This window comes from Macrobrachium nipponense, chromosome 33 (assembly GCF_015104395.2).
Source record: "Macrobrachium nipponense isolate FS-2020 chromosome 33, ASM1510439v2, whole genome shotgun sequence".
Taxonomy (NCBI): Eukaryota; Metazoa; Arthropoda; class Malacostraca; order Decapoda; family Palaemonidae; genus Macrobrachium; species Macrobrachium nipponense.
In genome coordinates this window covers 18,622,265-18,637,264 of record NC_087219.1, presented here as the reverse complement: position 1 = coordinate 18,637,264, position 15,000 = coordinate 18,622,265, and the positions used below count along the sequence as shown (strand labels likewise).

Here is a 15,000-nt window from a genome sequence, read left to right as displayed (position 1 = left end):
CAATTTTCCTTTTAGCGCTAATGACCTCACAGGTCCCAGCGCAATGGGGCCTTCGGCCTGAATCTTATGTTCCTATCCTTCCTATCTGCAAAAGGTTTTCTGATTACCCGTGAAGTCGAGCAATATTTCTGTGCATTATTCCTCCTCATGGGGGACTTCTCTCAGGTTTGAAATTTGGTTCAGCCATCTGACGTGCTGCGATTAACCTGGAATACTCTGACCAGTTCTTGCTTAGCCACTGAATTTTCTTCCACAATTCCTCTGATTAATTTCATGTTCTTAGGAAATATGTGTCAATATTGCTTGGATCTTTCATGAAGTTGGTTCAACTGGTCTTGATGGCAATTTAGCTGCACAAATGACCACCATTGCACAGGTAAGTTTGTATTATGTAGAAAAGAAGGAGACTTGGTAGTTTCAACATCTTATTCTTCTTAGGTTCCCCTGCGGCCTTTGCAGACACACTACCTGTTTTTTGCTTTACCTCATCTTTTGTCAGCTCAAATGTGGTCTGTTATCTGAAAGCAGTTCACCTCTATTTATTGACACCTTAGCACCTGCTTTCTTCCCCTATTTATCCAGTCAGTGTCTATTTATAATTTTTACCCTGATTCTGTACTTCATGTTTCCTCTACCTTCCCCTTCCAGTCTTGTACTTGCACTTGTAATACAATTTAAAGACATGCTAATATGCTCTAGTATATTTCCAGTCTCCTGTTACAGATGGTATTCAGTATCCTATCAGCCTTCTTCGTCGATCGTTCTGGCAGAAAAGAAAATGCCTGATTCTGTCTTTCTCAGCTAGGTCCATCCCATTTGCCGCCATGGCTGTTTATACGGGCGTCGTTTACCTAACAGACACTGGCGACCGAGCTTTCGGATGGATTTCTATAGTCTGTTTGATGGTTTCGCAAGCAGCTTACGTGTGTGGAGTCTTCCCCGTTCCCTACATACTGATTAATGAGTACTTCCCCACCTCCACCAGGTCTCAGGTAACTGACTCCTCCATAGCCCTTTGGTAACTCAGTGCAGTAGAGCCCTTCTGGTACTATCCACTGCAGAGGACTCCGTAGCGGGGTAGTCCCTTGAGTGCACCTCATGCGGTTGCACTGTAGGCATTACTTAAGGTTCTTTGCAGCGCCCCTTCGGCCCCTAGCTACAACCCCCTTCATTCCTGATTCTGTACCTCTGTTCATATTCCCTTTCTTTCATCATACTTTCCACCCTCTCCTGACAATTGTTTCATAGTGCATCTGCGAAGGTTTTCTCTTGTTACACCTTATAATCTTTCGAATATCAATTTCCCTTCAGCGCTGAATGACCTCATAGGTCATAGCAATTCGTTGTAGGCCAAAATTCTATATTCCATTCCATTCCACTTTTGTGTATGGTAATATAAAGACTAAAGTCCCAAAGCCCTTCGGCAGCTCAGTAGAGTAGGTGTCCCTCTAGTACCGACCCCTTCCGTGCGTGGTGGTATAAAAGAAAGTTCCAAAGGCCCTCGGCAGCTGAGTGTAGTAAGGTCCTTCTGGTACTGGCCCTTTCCGAGGAGGACTTTTGTGGAGATATAAAAAGAAAGTTCCTAAGGCCATCGGCAGCTGAGTGTAGTAAGGTCCTTCTGGTACTGGCTCCTTCAGAGGAGGACTTTTGTGGAGATATAAAAAGAAAGTTCCAAAGGCCATCGGCAGCTGAGTGTAGTAAGGTCCTTCTGGTACTGGCTCCTTCAGAGGAGGACTTTTGTGGAGATATAAAAAGAAAGTTCCTAAGGCCATCGGCAGCTGAGTGTAGTAAGGTCCTTCTGGTACTGGCTCCTTCAGAGGAGGACTTTTGAGGAGATATAAAAAGAAAGTTCCAAAGGCCATCGGCAGCTGAGTGTAGTAAGGTCCTTCTGGTACTGGCTCCTTCAGAGGAGGACGGTTTTCTGGAGATATAAAAGAAAGTTCCAAAGGCCATCTGGCAGTGATGTAGTAAGGTCCTTCTGGTACTGTCCCTTTCAGAGGAGGACTTTTGTGGAGATATAAAAAGAAAGTTCCTAAGGCCCTCAGCAGCTGAGTGTAGTAAGGTCCTTCTGGTACTGGCTCCTTCAGAGGAGGACTTTTGAGGAGATATAAAAAGAAAGTTCCAAAGGCCATCGGCAGCTGAGTGTAGTAAGGTCCTTCTGGTACTGGCTCCTTCAGAGGAGGACTTTTGAGGAGATATAAAAAGAAAGTTCCTAAGGCCCTCAGCAGCTGAGTGTAGTAAGGTCCTTCTGGTACTGGCTCCTTCAGAGGAGGACTTTTGTGAAGATATAAAAAGAAAGTTCCTAAGGCCCTCAGCAGCTGAGTGTAGTAAGGTCCTTCTGGTACTGGCTCCTTCAGAGGAGGACTTTTGAGGAGATATAAAAAGAAAGTTCCTAAGGCCCTCAGCAGCTGAGTGTAGTAAGGTCCTTCTGGTACTGGCTCCTTCAGAGGAGGACTTTTGTGGAGATATAAAAAGAAAGTTCCTAAGGCCATCGGCAGCTGAGTGTAGTAAGGTCCTTCTGGTACTGGCTCCTTCAGAGGAGGACTTTTGTGGAGATATAAAAAGAAAGTTCCTAAGGCCCTCAGCAGCTGAGTCTAGTAAGGTCCTTCTGGTACTGGCTCCTTCAGATGAGGACTTTTGTGGAGATATGAAAAGAAAGTTCGAAAGGCCCTCGGCAGCTGAGTGTAGTAAGGTCCTTCTGGTACTGGCTCCTTCAGAGGAGGACTTTTGTGGAGATATAAAAAGAAAGTTCGAAAGGCCCTCGGCAGCTGAGGGTAGTAAGGTCCTTCTGGTAGTGGCTTCTTCAGTCGAGGACTTTTGTGGAGATATGAAAAGAAAGTTCGAAAGGCCCTCGGCAGCTGAGTGTAGTAAGGTCCTTCTGGTACTGGCTCCTTCAGAGGAGGATTTTTGTGGAGATATAAAAAGAAAGTTCCAAAGGCCATCGGCAGGTGAGTGTAGTAAGGTCCTTCTGGTACTGGCCCCTTCAGAGGAGGACTTTTGTGGTGACATAAAAAGAAAGTTCCAAAGGCCCCCGCCAGCTGAGTGTAGTAAGGTTCTTCTGGTACCGGCTCCTTCAGAGGGGAACACTTATTTCAGCTGATATTAAAAGAAAGTCCCCAAACCTCATGGGGCGTGAGTTTATCATGTTCAATGCTCAGTTTTACCCAACACAAGCCGACAGTGTCTGCTTCACCTTCGGAGCTGTGGCCGGTCTAGTTAACCTGCAACTTTATTCGCCTGGAGAGAAGTGATGACCCTGTCCGGTATATATACTTTGCATGCCGCCATTTGCGCCTTCTGGGTGTGCCCTTCAAGTACTTCTTCGTCAGGGGAACCATGCAGGAAATCGTCGGATAACCTGAAAGCCTGTGGGTGAATTTCGACTTGTTGTATGGATCGAAGTTTATCTCCTTTAGAAGGACAAAAACGCCAGAGAGAGGGTATGGTTGTCATTTTATTTTTATCTTATTAGAAAAATACATTAATGCAGATTTATAGTTATATCATAGTATTTACATGTTTTTACAATGGTAACTTTTCTTCTTACCAGGACCTCTTACTTTTATAAACAGAACATTGCATATTTAAGTAGTTATCAATAAATTAACTCTTACATTTACATCAGAAAGTTTATATCAATATATATCTGTTACTGAACGCTAGGCTTTTAATAATATTTTTAAAAACTTAATAACTGTACTATTACTTACAAACTTATACTGGCTACTCAAAAACAGTAATAAATGTACTCTTTTGTCATTGGATAAAACACACGAAGGAATTGTTAAGTCTAAAGTAACATCTTAATTTAACCTATGCTCTGGGGGTCTGATCTTTCTGATAAGTAACAAAGACCCTATATTATAGCCTGAACTAGAATAATTTCTAGATATTTTATGGTTAAACAGCAATTCCACATAGTCCCTAACCTAAACTAACTCGTACCTTACACTGAGCGATTAATTCAATAGATACATTAAAAATTCATCACATTCAAAATGGTTGCATAGGAATATCTAACCATAATATGGTTGCTAATAAATACAGAAATTCGTTTAGAGGTGTTACTTTATTTTATATTTCATCTGTTACTTATCCAACTTCTCGTGCTAAAAACTGCACTTGCATTGTGTTCAAGTTTGTGTACATTTTTTGAGGTCAAAGTCCACAAAATGAAGGCCGTTCTTTTGGAAGAGGGCCAATAACAACCATCCGATCCAGCCGAAAAGACCGAGCTGCACGCACACACACACACGCACTCACACAAAGGTCAAGGATTCATCTTCATAAAAATAATTTTATTGTTGTTTGTTTCACAACCAATCATCGAACTGGTCCTAACAAAAGAAAGACTATTGGTTAAATAAGAGGCAGTTGTTTGACAAACTTATTAAATTTACGAATTTTACAGTGGTGGATAATAAATACAGTGGATGAATTTTTACTATAGCAACAAGCTGATAATAGCAGTGTACTTAATAAAGTTACAAAATCGTTATCCATAACCTACTAGGGTTGGTCTACGTGTCAGATCAAACCAACATGGCGGCTATCACAGGTAGGCCTATACATTGTGTTCAGAATGCTTGACGCTTTTCCTCTTACCAGTGGGTATGGTTCATGGTCAACATACCCTTGCCAAGGGGAAAATTAATAATTGAATTAATAAATGGTTCCATCGAGAATGAGTGCTTTCGGTGTGCGCATATAAATTAAGGCTTCTCAAAATTAATCTTTTTCACCTTCGCTTCTCTGCGCGCAGTCCTCCCTGACTCTGTCTCTACAGACAAAAGAGGTCGTTCAAGAGCCAGTGCTGGCACAAGGCCAGCCTAATGTTACAGCAACAAAAGCACAAATAGAATTGTATATAATCCTAACCTAACCATGTAAGACAACATGGGCCTAAAAAGAGAAGGGAATTTAAAGTATTCGTTCGTAGAGTATTTAAGCCTAATGGCGTAAGAGTTGATAAATAGCTAACATTTAACAAAGAGGCATTAAAAGCAGCTGTTGTCAAAAAGTTCAGTCGAAAAAAAGACCTGAATAAGAGCGAGAGAAACAAAAAGAAGACAAAAATAGGAATAAAAGTCGTAATAAGGCAGAGCCGCAGAGGAATATGAAAATAAAAAGGTTTTCGAAAATCCGCTTATCCAAGTATATCACATTAAGTGAAAATGGTGATTTCATTCATTTATAAATATTTTTTTACCCAAGTAATGCTCCACAGAGAAAGCTCTACTTGAATGCTCTGTTTAATATTTCGTTGTTACAGCGCATTTAGAAAATAGTTATGTTCCAGCATAACAAAGAGAATAAGAATGACGAAGAGAATTAGGAATCGTAGAGAATAATAGGAATATATTACGCGAAGAAGAAAATAACCATAGCACAATGTTAAAGAATGTCATGCAAGAAATACGAGGTGCCGTTACAGAGAATTTAGCTCGACTCGAGCTCATTTATGGTAGAGTCTGGACTCTGAAGTTCTGAACCTGAAGTTGTTTTGGTTTGTTGACAAGTAGTACCATTACGAACGATTCAGTTTACCTCCAAAGAAAGTTTTATTAGGTCGTGAACTTCTCAAATTAGGAGGAATAAGTGTTCCTTTGACTTGGTGGGTTATTAGAAATTAAGAAAAATTTGTCATTACGGTAACAAAACAGTGAAATGAGCGTGACTTCACCTGGAAGCGTTCAGTTCCAGCACCAACAATGGTAGCCTATTCACCATGCTAAATTGACCAAAATGTCACAGCCCTTCTTCCACAGGTATGGTAGCTGATTAGAAGATGTATAATGATAGTAACTTACTTAATATCATTAAGCGTAGCTTCCGACGCTAGTTATTCCCATCTTATGATTTTGTACCAGCCGATACAGATTCTTCTTGTGAACCTTTCCTAGTTACCTAGGCTTAGGCTTAGCTAATACCTACCTAGCTTAGCAGGTTCACCATTAACTCAACAATTGGAAGTTGATTAAGGCAGCGAGTAGTGCCATTTTTTTTTCTGGAGCCATCCAATGCTTTACGGAACTGATTACTGTTACAGTTTAACAAAAAGTGAAAGGCTAACATCATTTCTTCACAATATAATAGTCACCGATAATATAAGTTCCATTCTCTATGATACTTTTATGGTACCCGTTTTCTTTAGATAACTTCGGTGATGAAGTTTTGTGTACGTACAAATAAGAATAACATTTATTTCTTACATAGTACAGTGTCTGCTGCAACGAGACACGGGAGTTTGTTGAGGAAAATAATCACATGAAAGTCATGTTGTTTAAATGAACAATTTCCTGGTATATTTCAGGATTGTGACTTCAAACCTTACACTCAAGTTACCGGCGCTTTTCTTCACAGACGCAAAATTAAAATTACAAATGGTATTTACGTGTAACATCCTTTTACTCCATATTTCGTTTATTTTAGTGCTTGATTTCATGTAACCTAATTCAGGACTGATCAACAAATCGATCGACGTAATATAAAACTATAGTCACGGTACTGGAACAAGAGGGCTCAGCTAAATAGAAGTCTCCCCTGAAAAAGATGGAATATGACTCAGTCAAGAAACAAAACATAAAAATATAATGATAATTATGATGGTGCGTTGTCAGTTCTGCGTCTATAAGTGTAAAAAATTATCAAGATCTGAAGCCTGCGGTAATATTGGATGGATATTTGAACACTGGTCAATGATTGCCGAGTATTGGTGTGGAAGATAAAAGAGTTATAAGGAACATTGAAAAAACTCAATATATAGTTAACTCAGATGATGCAACCATCGTGTTTAATAGGACATTATTATTATTATTATTATTATTATTATTGAGGTGCAGTTATAAAAGGCACCCCATTACCTTATTCGTACTTACCTGAAGAGCAGACGCCCGTAGGGCAAAGGCAAGACCACCGAGAAAGGGCCCTACTCAAACGACATCGTCCTTCAGATCGGCAGCCGGGTTATCCGCGCCCCCTGTCTCCCCCGAAGCTGTGAGCTCATCAGGAGAAGACTGATTTCTTGACTTTTCAGAGGCCTTGCTTATGCTTCCGTTGGTCACAGACTTCTGTAAAAGAGGTCAAGGTGAGACCTAGTGGTCAAGATACTTGCTTCACTTAGTGGGAGTGACTGGGTTGAATATTATATGATATAAATGTGTATATAGTACTACACGTATATATATATATATATATATATATATATATATATATATATATATATATATAACACATATATACTATATGTACATTACACACACACAAATATATATATATATATATATATATATATATATATATATATATATATATATACACGTATATATATGCAACTGCTTTAAGCTCACTGTTCCAGTCCTGCCTCTCGAGAAAATGATAGTAGTAGAGTAATAAAGGAAACATTAAGCTCTTCACAAACTCGGGAGTCGTCTACTTTCATATATTTCAAATAGTAGATTCAGGACAGTTATGAAGAAAGAGAGAGAGAAAGAGAGACCCAACTGACCTCAGTTTTGGCATCTGTGATATCCTGCGATTTGGACTGAGCAAGGAACCCGTAGGATTTCTTGATGATATACGCCACCAGCAGAGGAATTGGGGACATAATGATTGCAGCGCAAGGAAACACTGAAAGAAGAAGATGAAGAGGAAATTATTATTATTATTCATTCCCTTCTGGTTCTCTTATTTTTAATAGACCCTAAAACTCATTTTAGAAACTGTAAAGCGCACATATCAGCAGCTGTGTAACATCACCAAGAAAAGCTGCAAGACTTTATTGATATTGCGCCAGCTTATAAAAATTTGCCATAAACAGTCTACTTAGATCAGAGCTTGGCTGCCTAATGCTGATAGACGCCAAACAGCACTACCTTGAGTAATGTTGTTGGTGTTGATTGTTACTTGGCAGTATACATTTGATAGTCAAAATTCCTAATTACGAAGAACCAGCTCTCTCTCTCTCTCTCTCTCACCTGCAGTTATGTCTCCTGCAGGCTTCTCGAAGGACAGCTTGAGGATGATGTAAGCCACCGCGTTGTTTTGCACTCCTGTTTCTATGCTGATGGCGATGGTGTCCGCCCACGACTGGCAACAGAGCTTCGCCAGAAGCATCCCGCTCAAGTAACCGAGGAACGGAGACAGGAAGCCGATGAGCAGAGTCTGGAAGAAGGTAGAGACTTATTTCTTGGTTCTTATATTGTTTACGTGAATATATTTCCACGTACAGGTTTGTAAACATGATTAGACATATCTTGTATGTTATTAATGTATCAACATGTGCTGTTATTAAACTTGTAGTGCTGGATATTATTACGTCAAAATGTGCTGTGCTGCGCTTTGATTAGGCCTATAGGATATTGTTAGGCTTATATAAGTATTGTCAGAATTTTTTTCTTAAAAGTTAGGTGAATATTGGTGCAAGAAAATGTTAAAGCAATTGTCCGGCTATTTCACAATTTGAGTGGAAGTATTTTGAATAGATCACAGATGAAAAGGATGACTTAGACTATTGATACAAGACGATGGAACATTGAAGCAGGTTCTCGATGAACAAAATTTTATTAAGTGGCAAGAAAGAAGTACAGTAAAAATGAAATCTTTATAATATTGTTAATTAATTCTTAGCTAGTAATCAAAGATTTTTCAAGAAATACTTTTGATGGTTTTGTTGTATTTCATTACATTTCATTTTATCTTTAACATTTATTAATTTATTTGTATACATGAAGAAACTTAATAGGCTTGGCTGCCCAAAATCAGTCTTGGCTTTAATGAGAAACGTAGGCGTTCTCTCTCTCTCTCTCTCTCTCTCTCTCTCTCTCTCTCTCCTCTCTCTCTCTCTCTCTCTCTCTCTCTCACCTTGAACGTGAAGAAGGAGAAGATGTATAGATTCGAGTAGACTCCGAAAGTGAAGGTGAAGAGGATGTTGAAGATGGAAATGGCCGCCAACGTTCTCTCCAAGAAACGAGCAAATCTGAAAAGAAGAAAAATATATGATATATATATATATATATATATATATATATATATATATATATATAGCAAAGTTAAACATTGTATCCGTGTTCTAATAATACTGTAGGAAGCCCACTAAAATGGAAAAAATTGAAAGTTTTATTTAAGCTTTTGGAGAGGACATTCTCTCACCTCTTTTAGAAAGCTTAAATAAAAACTTCAATTTTTTCAAAATTTTATTGGGCTTCCTACAACAATATATATATATATATATATATATATATATATATATATATATATATATATATATATATATATATATATATGAATAACTTGATCATGAAAGTATATAAAACGTGATGCTATGTATAAATAAAGGTTTTTTGCCACGAAGGAAAAAAATGAAAAAACGAGTTGGCCGAGTACTTTCGGTCCTATTCGGACCCTTTACTCGTTTTTTTTCATTTTTTCCTTCGTGGCAAAAAAACCTTTATATATATATATATATATATATATATATATATATATATATATATATATATATATATATATATATATATATATATATATATATATATATATTATGCTGTTCGTGTTAGGCTTAAATGAGACTATAGTAGATTCACATCAACCGTACATCCGATGTCTTAGGCCAGTTCCTTACGACGCTACTGACTGGCTGTTGATAAGCCAATGACAGGGTTGGAAAGTGGAAACTCTCAGTCTCTCTCGAGAGTTCACATAGGCAGGATGCATGTTCCACCCCTCCTGAAAGACAGGGGTGGAACATGCATCCTGCCTATGTGTACTCTTGAGAGAGACTGAGAGTTAACAGCCCTGTCATTGGCTTATCAACAGCCAATCAGGAGCGTCGTAACGGACGATCCTAGACGTCAAATGCTGAAATGCACGGTCGATGCGAATCTACTATAGACAGACGGTTTACGTAGCATGGCGGGAACTCACCTCGGCAGGAACATCTTGCAAGCCATACCTATGAGGCAGGGAATAGCCAGGAACGCGAGAATTAGACCGATGTCTTTGAACGGAATGACGAAGTCCTTGTCGCCGATGATCAGAGGGGCCATCAGGTAGATCCACAGGGGAAGAGTTCCTGAAGGGGGAGACGGAGAAGGTATAGGTATAAATATTACTCGGGGGGCGAGTCTTGGACGAGGTCCGGAGGAATAGCGTCAACGTTTCCTGTTTTTTTCTGAGTCGAGCGCTTTCATACCTTCGGCTGCTTAAGGCAGTGTTTTCCAACCTGTGGGGCGCGCCCCCCTGGGGGTTCTCGAAGGACTGCCAGGGGACCCGCAAATGCTTGATGAAGGGGTAATTATATCTGAAAACTATTAATTATGATAGAATTAAGAATTACAAAATGCTGAGAAAATATTTCAGACATAAATATGAAATTTAGTTGTCTAAAATTTTAAACTATTTCAAATTCTATATCAAGGAATTAATTATTAAACAATTATAAAAAAATAACGAAAGTAACATTTTGCAAATATGAAAATTGTACTGACTACAGTCACTAAGCTTATACATGCATATATGATTATATATATATATATATATATATATATATATATATATATATATATATATATATATAATATTGTGAATTATTGACGTATGCCGTCTATGCCAGTAGATTACAATATTTAAGAGAGGGAGAGGGGGGCGAGAATTAGAAAAGGTTGGAAACCACTGTAAGCTGTGTTGTGGTTATACCCTACCATTTTCCTTCCACGTTTCCACTTATTGTCTTCTTCAGGTCTGGGCTACAGGAGGGCACGGGGTCCCACCTTATTTGTCTCCGCTTTGAGACAAATCATGAATAACAGTAAATAATATTAGCTATTTACATCTATCATTAACATCCTCAACATGCAAAAAAGCGATGAGAGATATCACTGAAATCAAAAGTATACCTGAGAAGCAGAGAAACATTACCAAAAGCAATAAGAAACATTAACAAAATCAACATTACCAAAGAAGTTGAGAGACATACTGAATGCAATGAGAGACATTACTAAAATCAGAAATACTTGAGAAGCTAAAAAATGAGAGATATTACCCAAATCAAAAATCCCCGAGAAGCTGAGACACATTACTGAAAGCAGTAAGAGACATTGCCAAAATCAGACATACCTGACCTGAGAAGCTTAGAAACATTACTGAAAACAGTGAGAGACATTACCAGAATCAGACATATCTGAGAAGCTGAGAAACATAAGTGAAAGGATTACCAGAATCAGACATACCCGAGAAGCTGAGAAACATTACTGAAAGCAGTGAGAGACATTACCAAAATCAGACATACCTGAGAAGCTGAGAAACATTACTGAAAGCAGTGAGAGGCATTACCAGAATCAGACATACATGAGAAGCTAGGAAACATTACTGAAAGCAGTGAGAGACATTACCAGAATCAGACGTACCCAAGAAACTGAGAAACATTATTAAAAACAGTGAGAGGAATTACCAAACTCAGACATACCTGAGAAACTGAGAAACATTACTGAAAGCAGTGAGAGACATTAGCAAAATCAGACATACCTGAGAAGCCAAGAAACATTACTGAAAGCAGTGAGAAGCAGTACCAGAATCAGACATATCTGAGAAAATGAGAAACATTACTGAAAGCAGTGAGAGGCGTTACCAGAATCAGACATACCCGAGAAGCTGAGAAACATTACCAGAATCAGACATACCTGAGAAGCTAAGAAACATTACTGAAAGCAGTGAGAGGCATTACCAGAACCAAACATACCTGTGAAGCTGAGAAACATTACTGAAAGCAGTGAGAGACATTACCAAAATCAGACATACCTGAGAAGCTGAGAAACATTACTGAAAGGATTACCAGAATCAGACATACCTGAGAAGCTTAGAAACATTACTGAAAGCAGTGAGAGGCTTTGCCTGAATCAGACATACCTGAGAAGCTGAGAAAGATTACTGAAACCTAGAAGAAACATTACCGAAGGCGAAGATATTCGAGACGAAGGTCATCATGACGGATAGATCGAGGGACCCGCCCAAGAGGTGAGTCCACATGTTGGAGACCCCTCCCCCAGGGGAGCAGCCGCTCAGGAACATCCCCAGCTGCGCCATCGGATTGTCTGGGAAGACCAGCTTGCCCAGGGCGAAGGAGATCTGCAGGAAGAGCAGTAGAGACTTGTGAATCTTACTTTCAAGGTCTGCAGAGATATAGACCTTGGTTACTCTGAGATGGTTTGGTCATGTGGAGAAAGCTGATTGCAGGGATTAGGAGAGAAGCCTTAGATAGATCTAGATAAATTGGGGTGAAAGAGATACTATATTAGATTCACATCAACCGTGCATTTGACATCTAGGCCTGTTGTTTGCAATGCTCTTGATTGGCTGTAGATAAGCCAATGACAGGGCTGGAAATTCTCAGTCTCTTTCAAGAGTTCACATAGGCAGGATGTATGTTCCACGTCTCCTGAGGAATACATTTTTCAGGAGACGTGGAACATACAACCTGCCTATGTGAACTCTCTCGAGAGACTGAAAGTTTCCAGCCCAGTGATTGGCTTATCAACAGCTAATCAGGAGCGTCGTAAGGGACTGGCCTAGACGTCAAATGCACGGTTGATGTGAATGTACTTTAGAACAGGTCTTTGGATATAGGGTGGGAATGTGGCAAAGATAGAGGAGTAAATGCAGTGTTTGCACAAGTGGTTGACTGACTCACTGCTGATGAGACTTGTGTTTTGGTGTAAGTTAAGTATATCTTAGTTTTACCAGACCACTGAACTGATTAACAGCTCTCCCAGGGCTGGCCCGAAGGATGAGATATTTTTACGTAGATAGGAACCAATTGGGGGCTAAGCAACAGAACCTACAGCTTATTGTGGGAACCGAACCACATCGAGAACTGAATTTCTATCACCAGAAATAAATTTCTCTGATTTCGCGTTGGCAGAGCGGGGAATCGAACCCGGACCCTGAGATCGGTAGTCGACCACATAACAGACTCGTCCAACGAGGAACTTTCTGTGGATGTATGAAGATACTAATGTTGGGGAAGTTCTCTGCACAGAATCACTCTTAAATATTTCCCTTTCAGCGCTGAGTTGCCTCGCAGGTCCCAGCGCTTGGCCTATAGCCTAAACTTGGAATAGTTAAGATGGCATTTTGGCTACAACAAACATACCAGAACGACAGAGTTCTTCGATTTATACTTACCAGAGGCATGAACAAGTACTGACAAATCATTCCTATAATAGGCCCAACAGGCCTCTTGATAATATCCTTCACCACGGAGAAATCCATGGCAGCGCCCATGTTGACGTAGGATATGGCCACCAGGATCCTGATGATCTGAGAGAAGATGTCGCTCAGATTCTGGTAGGACAAGATGACGGATGCTGGGAACATCTCCTCGGCTAACATCTGGAACAGGATTGAGATGGAGTGACTTATGATATTGGACGCCGTAAACTAAATTTTTTAAGTGCTGTAAGAGAATTAGATATGAAATAACATGAAACATCTAAAATATATGATACATCTGCCTTCAGATGTCTTTTTCTGGAAAAGGGTTGCAATGAGGTTAATTCAGATAGTGGACGCCAAGTTTGAATTCTGTACGTGGCTGAAGTGGAAAAGATATACAGGGTGTCCATCAAGTCCCAGTACCATTCTGAGCAATAAATACCTGTAACGGTACTGGGACTTTATGGACACCCTGTACAGCTAAAGGATGCAATGTCTGCTTAACGTCCTTTGTATTGTAAAATATATAAATACAGAACTACGTAAATTTACTTACTTACATAATCCATTGCATTCATAGAAATGTAAAATGAATATAAATATACCCAAAATTAATCATGGCAATTTATTACATCTTACGGCACCATCAAATGATGAATATTACATATAGAATAGTAATGAAAATATAAACCTATATAAAGTTTACTGCTGAACCTTCAGTATTCTTTCGCGTATACAGGAAATTTATTTACAAATCATTCTGTATTTCTTGAAATTATCAATGTAATTATGAAAAATACATATAATCTATACTTACATAGCCCTTTGCATCATACAGCGTGACTGTAATGTTGCTGTATCCGATGAACAAAGCAGTGAAGTTGATTTGGCCATAAAAAGTCCCGTTTTCTTTATCCTCGATCACATCCCCAACTGAGGTAATTTCTAGCACCATCTGTAACAATGATTTTAGTTGTTATTATCATCATCATTGCGTCCGACGTTGAGTGAAAAAAAGGGCCTATGTGAAATTCGTTCGTTCTTGTCTTTGTTGTGCTTTATCTAATACAAATCTGCAGTTATCTCCAGGCTTTTCTTGCAGATCTCTTTCAAGTAGGCCTAGCTAGGTCTTCCAACTCTTCTGGTGATGGCATGAGCATGTGCTGTTCTGCCGGAGGTTGGACGGAGGACATGTCCAAACCATTTCTCTCTCTCTCTCTCTCTCTCTCTCTCAAATCTGCCGTCTAGCAAAGCTGAAGAGAAGGACGCATATAACTGCATGACGAAAGATAATATGCAAAGCGTGCAGGACCCCGTAAGACGAATGCTCCAGGATATTGTAACGTTATATGATATCCTTCAAAGGCTTCTCTCAACTATCCATCCCGTGGCGTTATAGGATAATTAGTAAATTACCTCGCCACCTATCGTTGGTCTTGTCACCTAGGCTGCTCATTGCTCGAGGTTCGGACAATTAGCAATGACACGGTGCGTGTGAGTGGTGATTAGTTCAGGGAGTTCCTTAGTGCACTGATATGGGACCTCGACCATTTTGCAAGGTTTTTAAGTCGCGTTTTCTGTATATATTATAATATATATATATATATATATATATATATATATTATATATAATATATGTATATGTATTAAAAAACTATTCCGCTTAGTACCAGAATTTGGGGAAAGCTTATTATTAGTTGAGAGAATAAGGCGGTTCGTGTTTATTTATCCATGAATGAACTATGACATATCCACTCTTCCATGAGCCACAAACATTATATATACATATAT

At 39.3% G+C, this 15,000-nt stretch overlaps 2 protein-coding genes across 4 annotated transcripts in view; both read right to left on the bottom strand.

Annotated features, from left to right (window-relative positions):
- Positions 1–1,448: 1,448 nt before the first annotated feature.
- On the bottom strand, positions 1,449–2,492 carry LOC135202777 (uncharacterized). Its single transcript, XM_064232239.1, has one exon. It carries the CDS (start codon positions 2,490–2,492, stop codon positions 1,449–1,451), a length of 1,044 nt encoding a protein of 347 aa, XP_064088309.1.
- Positions 2,493–4,148: 1,656 nt separating this feature from the next.
- Positions 4,149–15,000, bottom strand: part of LOC135202991 (ileal sodium/bile acid cotransporter-like) — a 24,465-nt gene continuing 13,613 nt past the window's right edge. For all 3 annotated transcript variants that reach the window (XM_064232535.1, XM_064232536.1, XM_064232537.1), the window contains 9 exons: positions 14,027–14,164; positions 13,180–13,386; positions 11,949–12,123; positions 9,925–10,072; positions 8,863–8,977; positions 7,977–8,163; positions 7,508–7,629; positions 6,879–7,070; positions 4,149–6,543 (listed from right to left, as the gene is read on the bottom strand). In XM_064232535.1, coding sequence (XP_064088605.1) covers positions 6,933–7,070; positions 7,508–7,629; positions 7,977–8,163; positions 8,863–8,977; positions 9,925–10,072; positions 11,949–12,123; positions 13,180–13,386; positions 14,027–14,164 — 1,230 coding nt within the window. In that variant the 3' untranslated portion in view covers positions 4,149–6,543; positions 6,879–6,932. The remainder of the gene's footprint in view (positions 6,544–6,878; positions 7,071–7,507; positions 7,630–7,976; positions 8,164–8,862; positions 8,978–9,924; positions 10,073–11,948; positions 12,124–13,179; positions 13,387–14,026; positions 14,165–15,000) is intronic.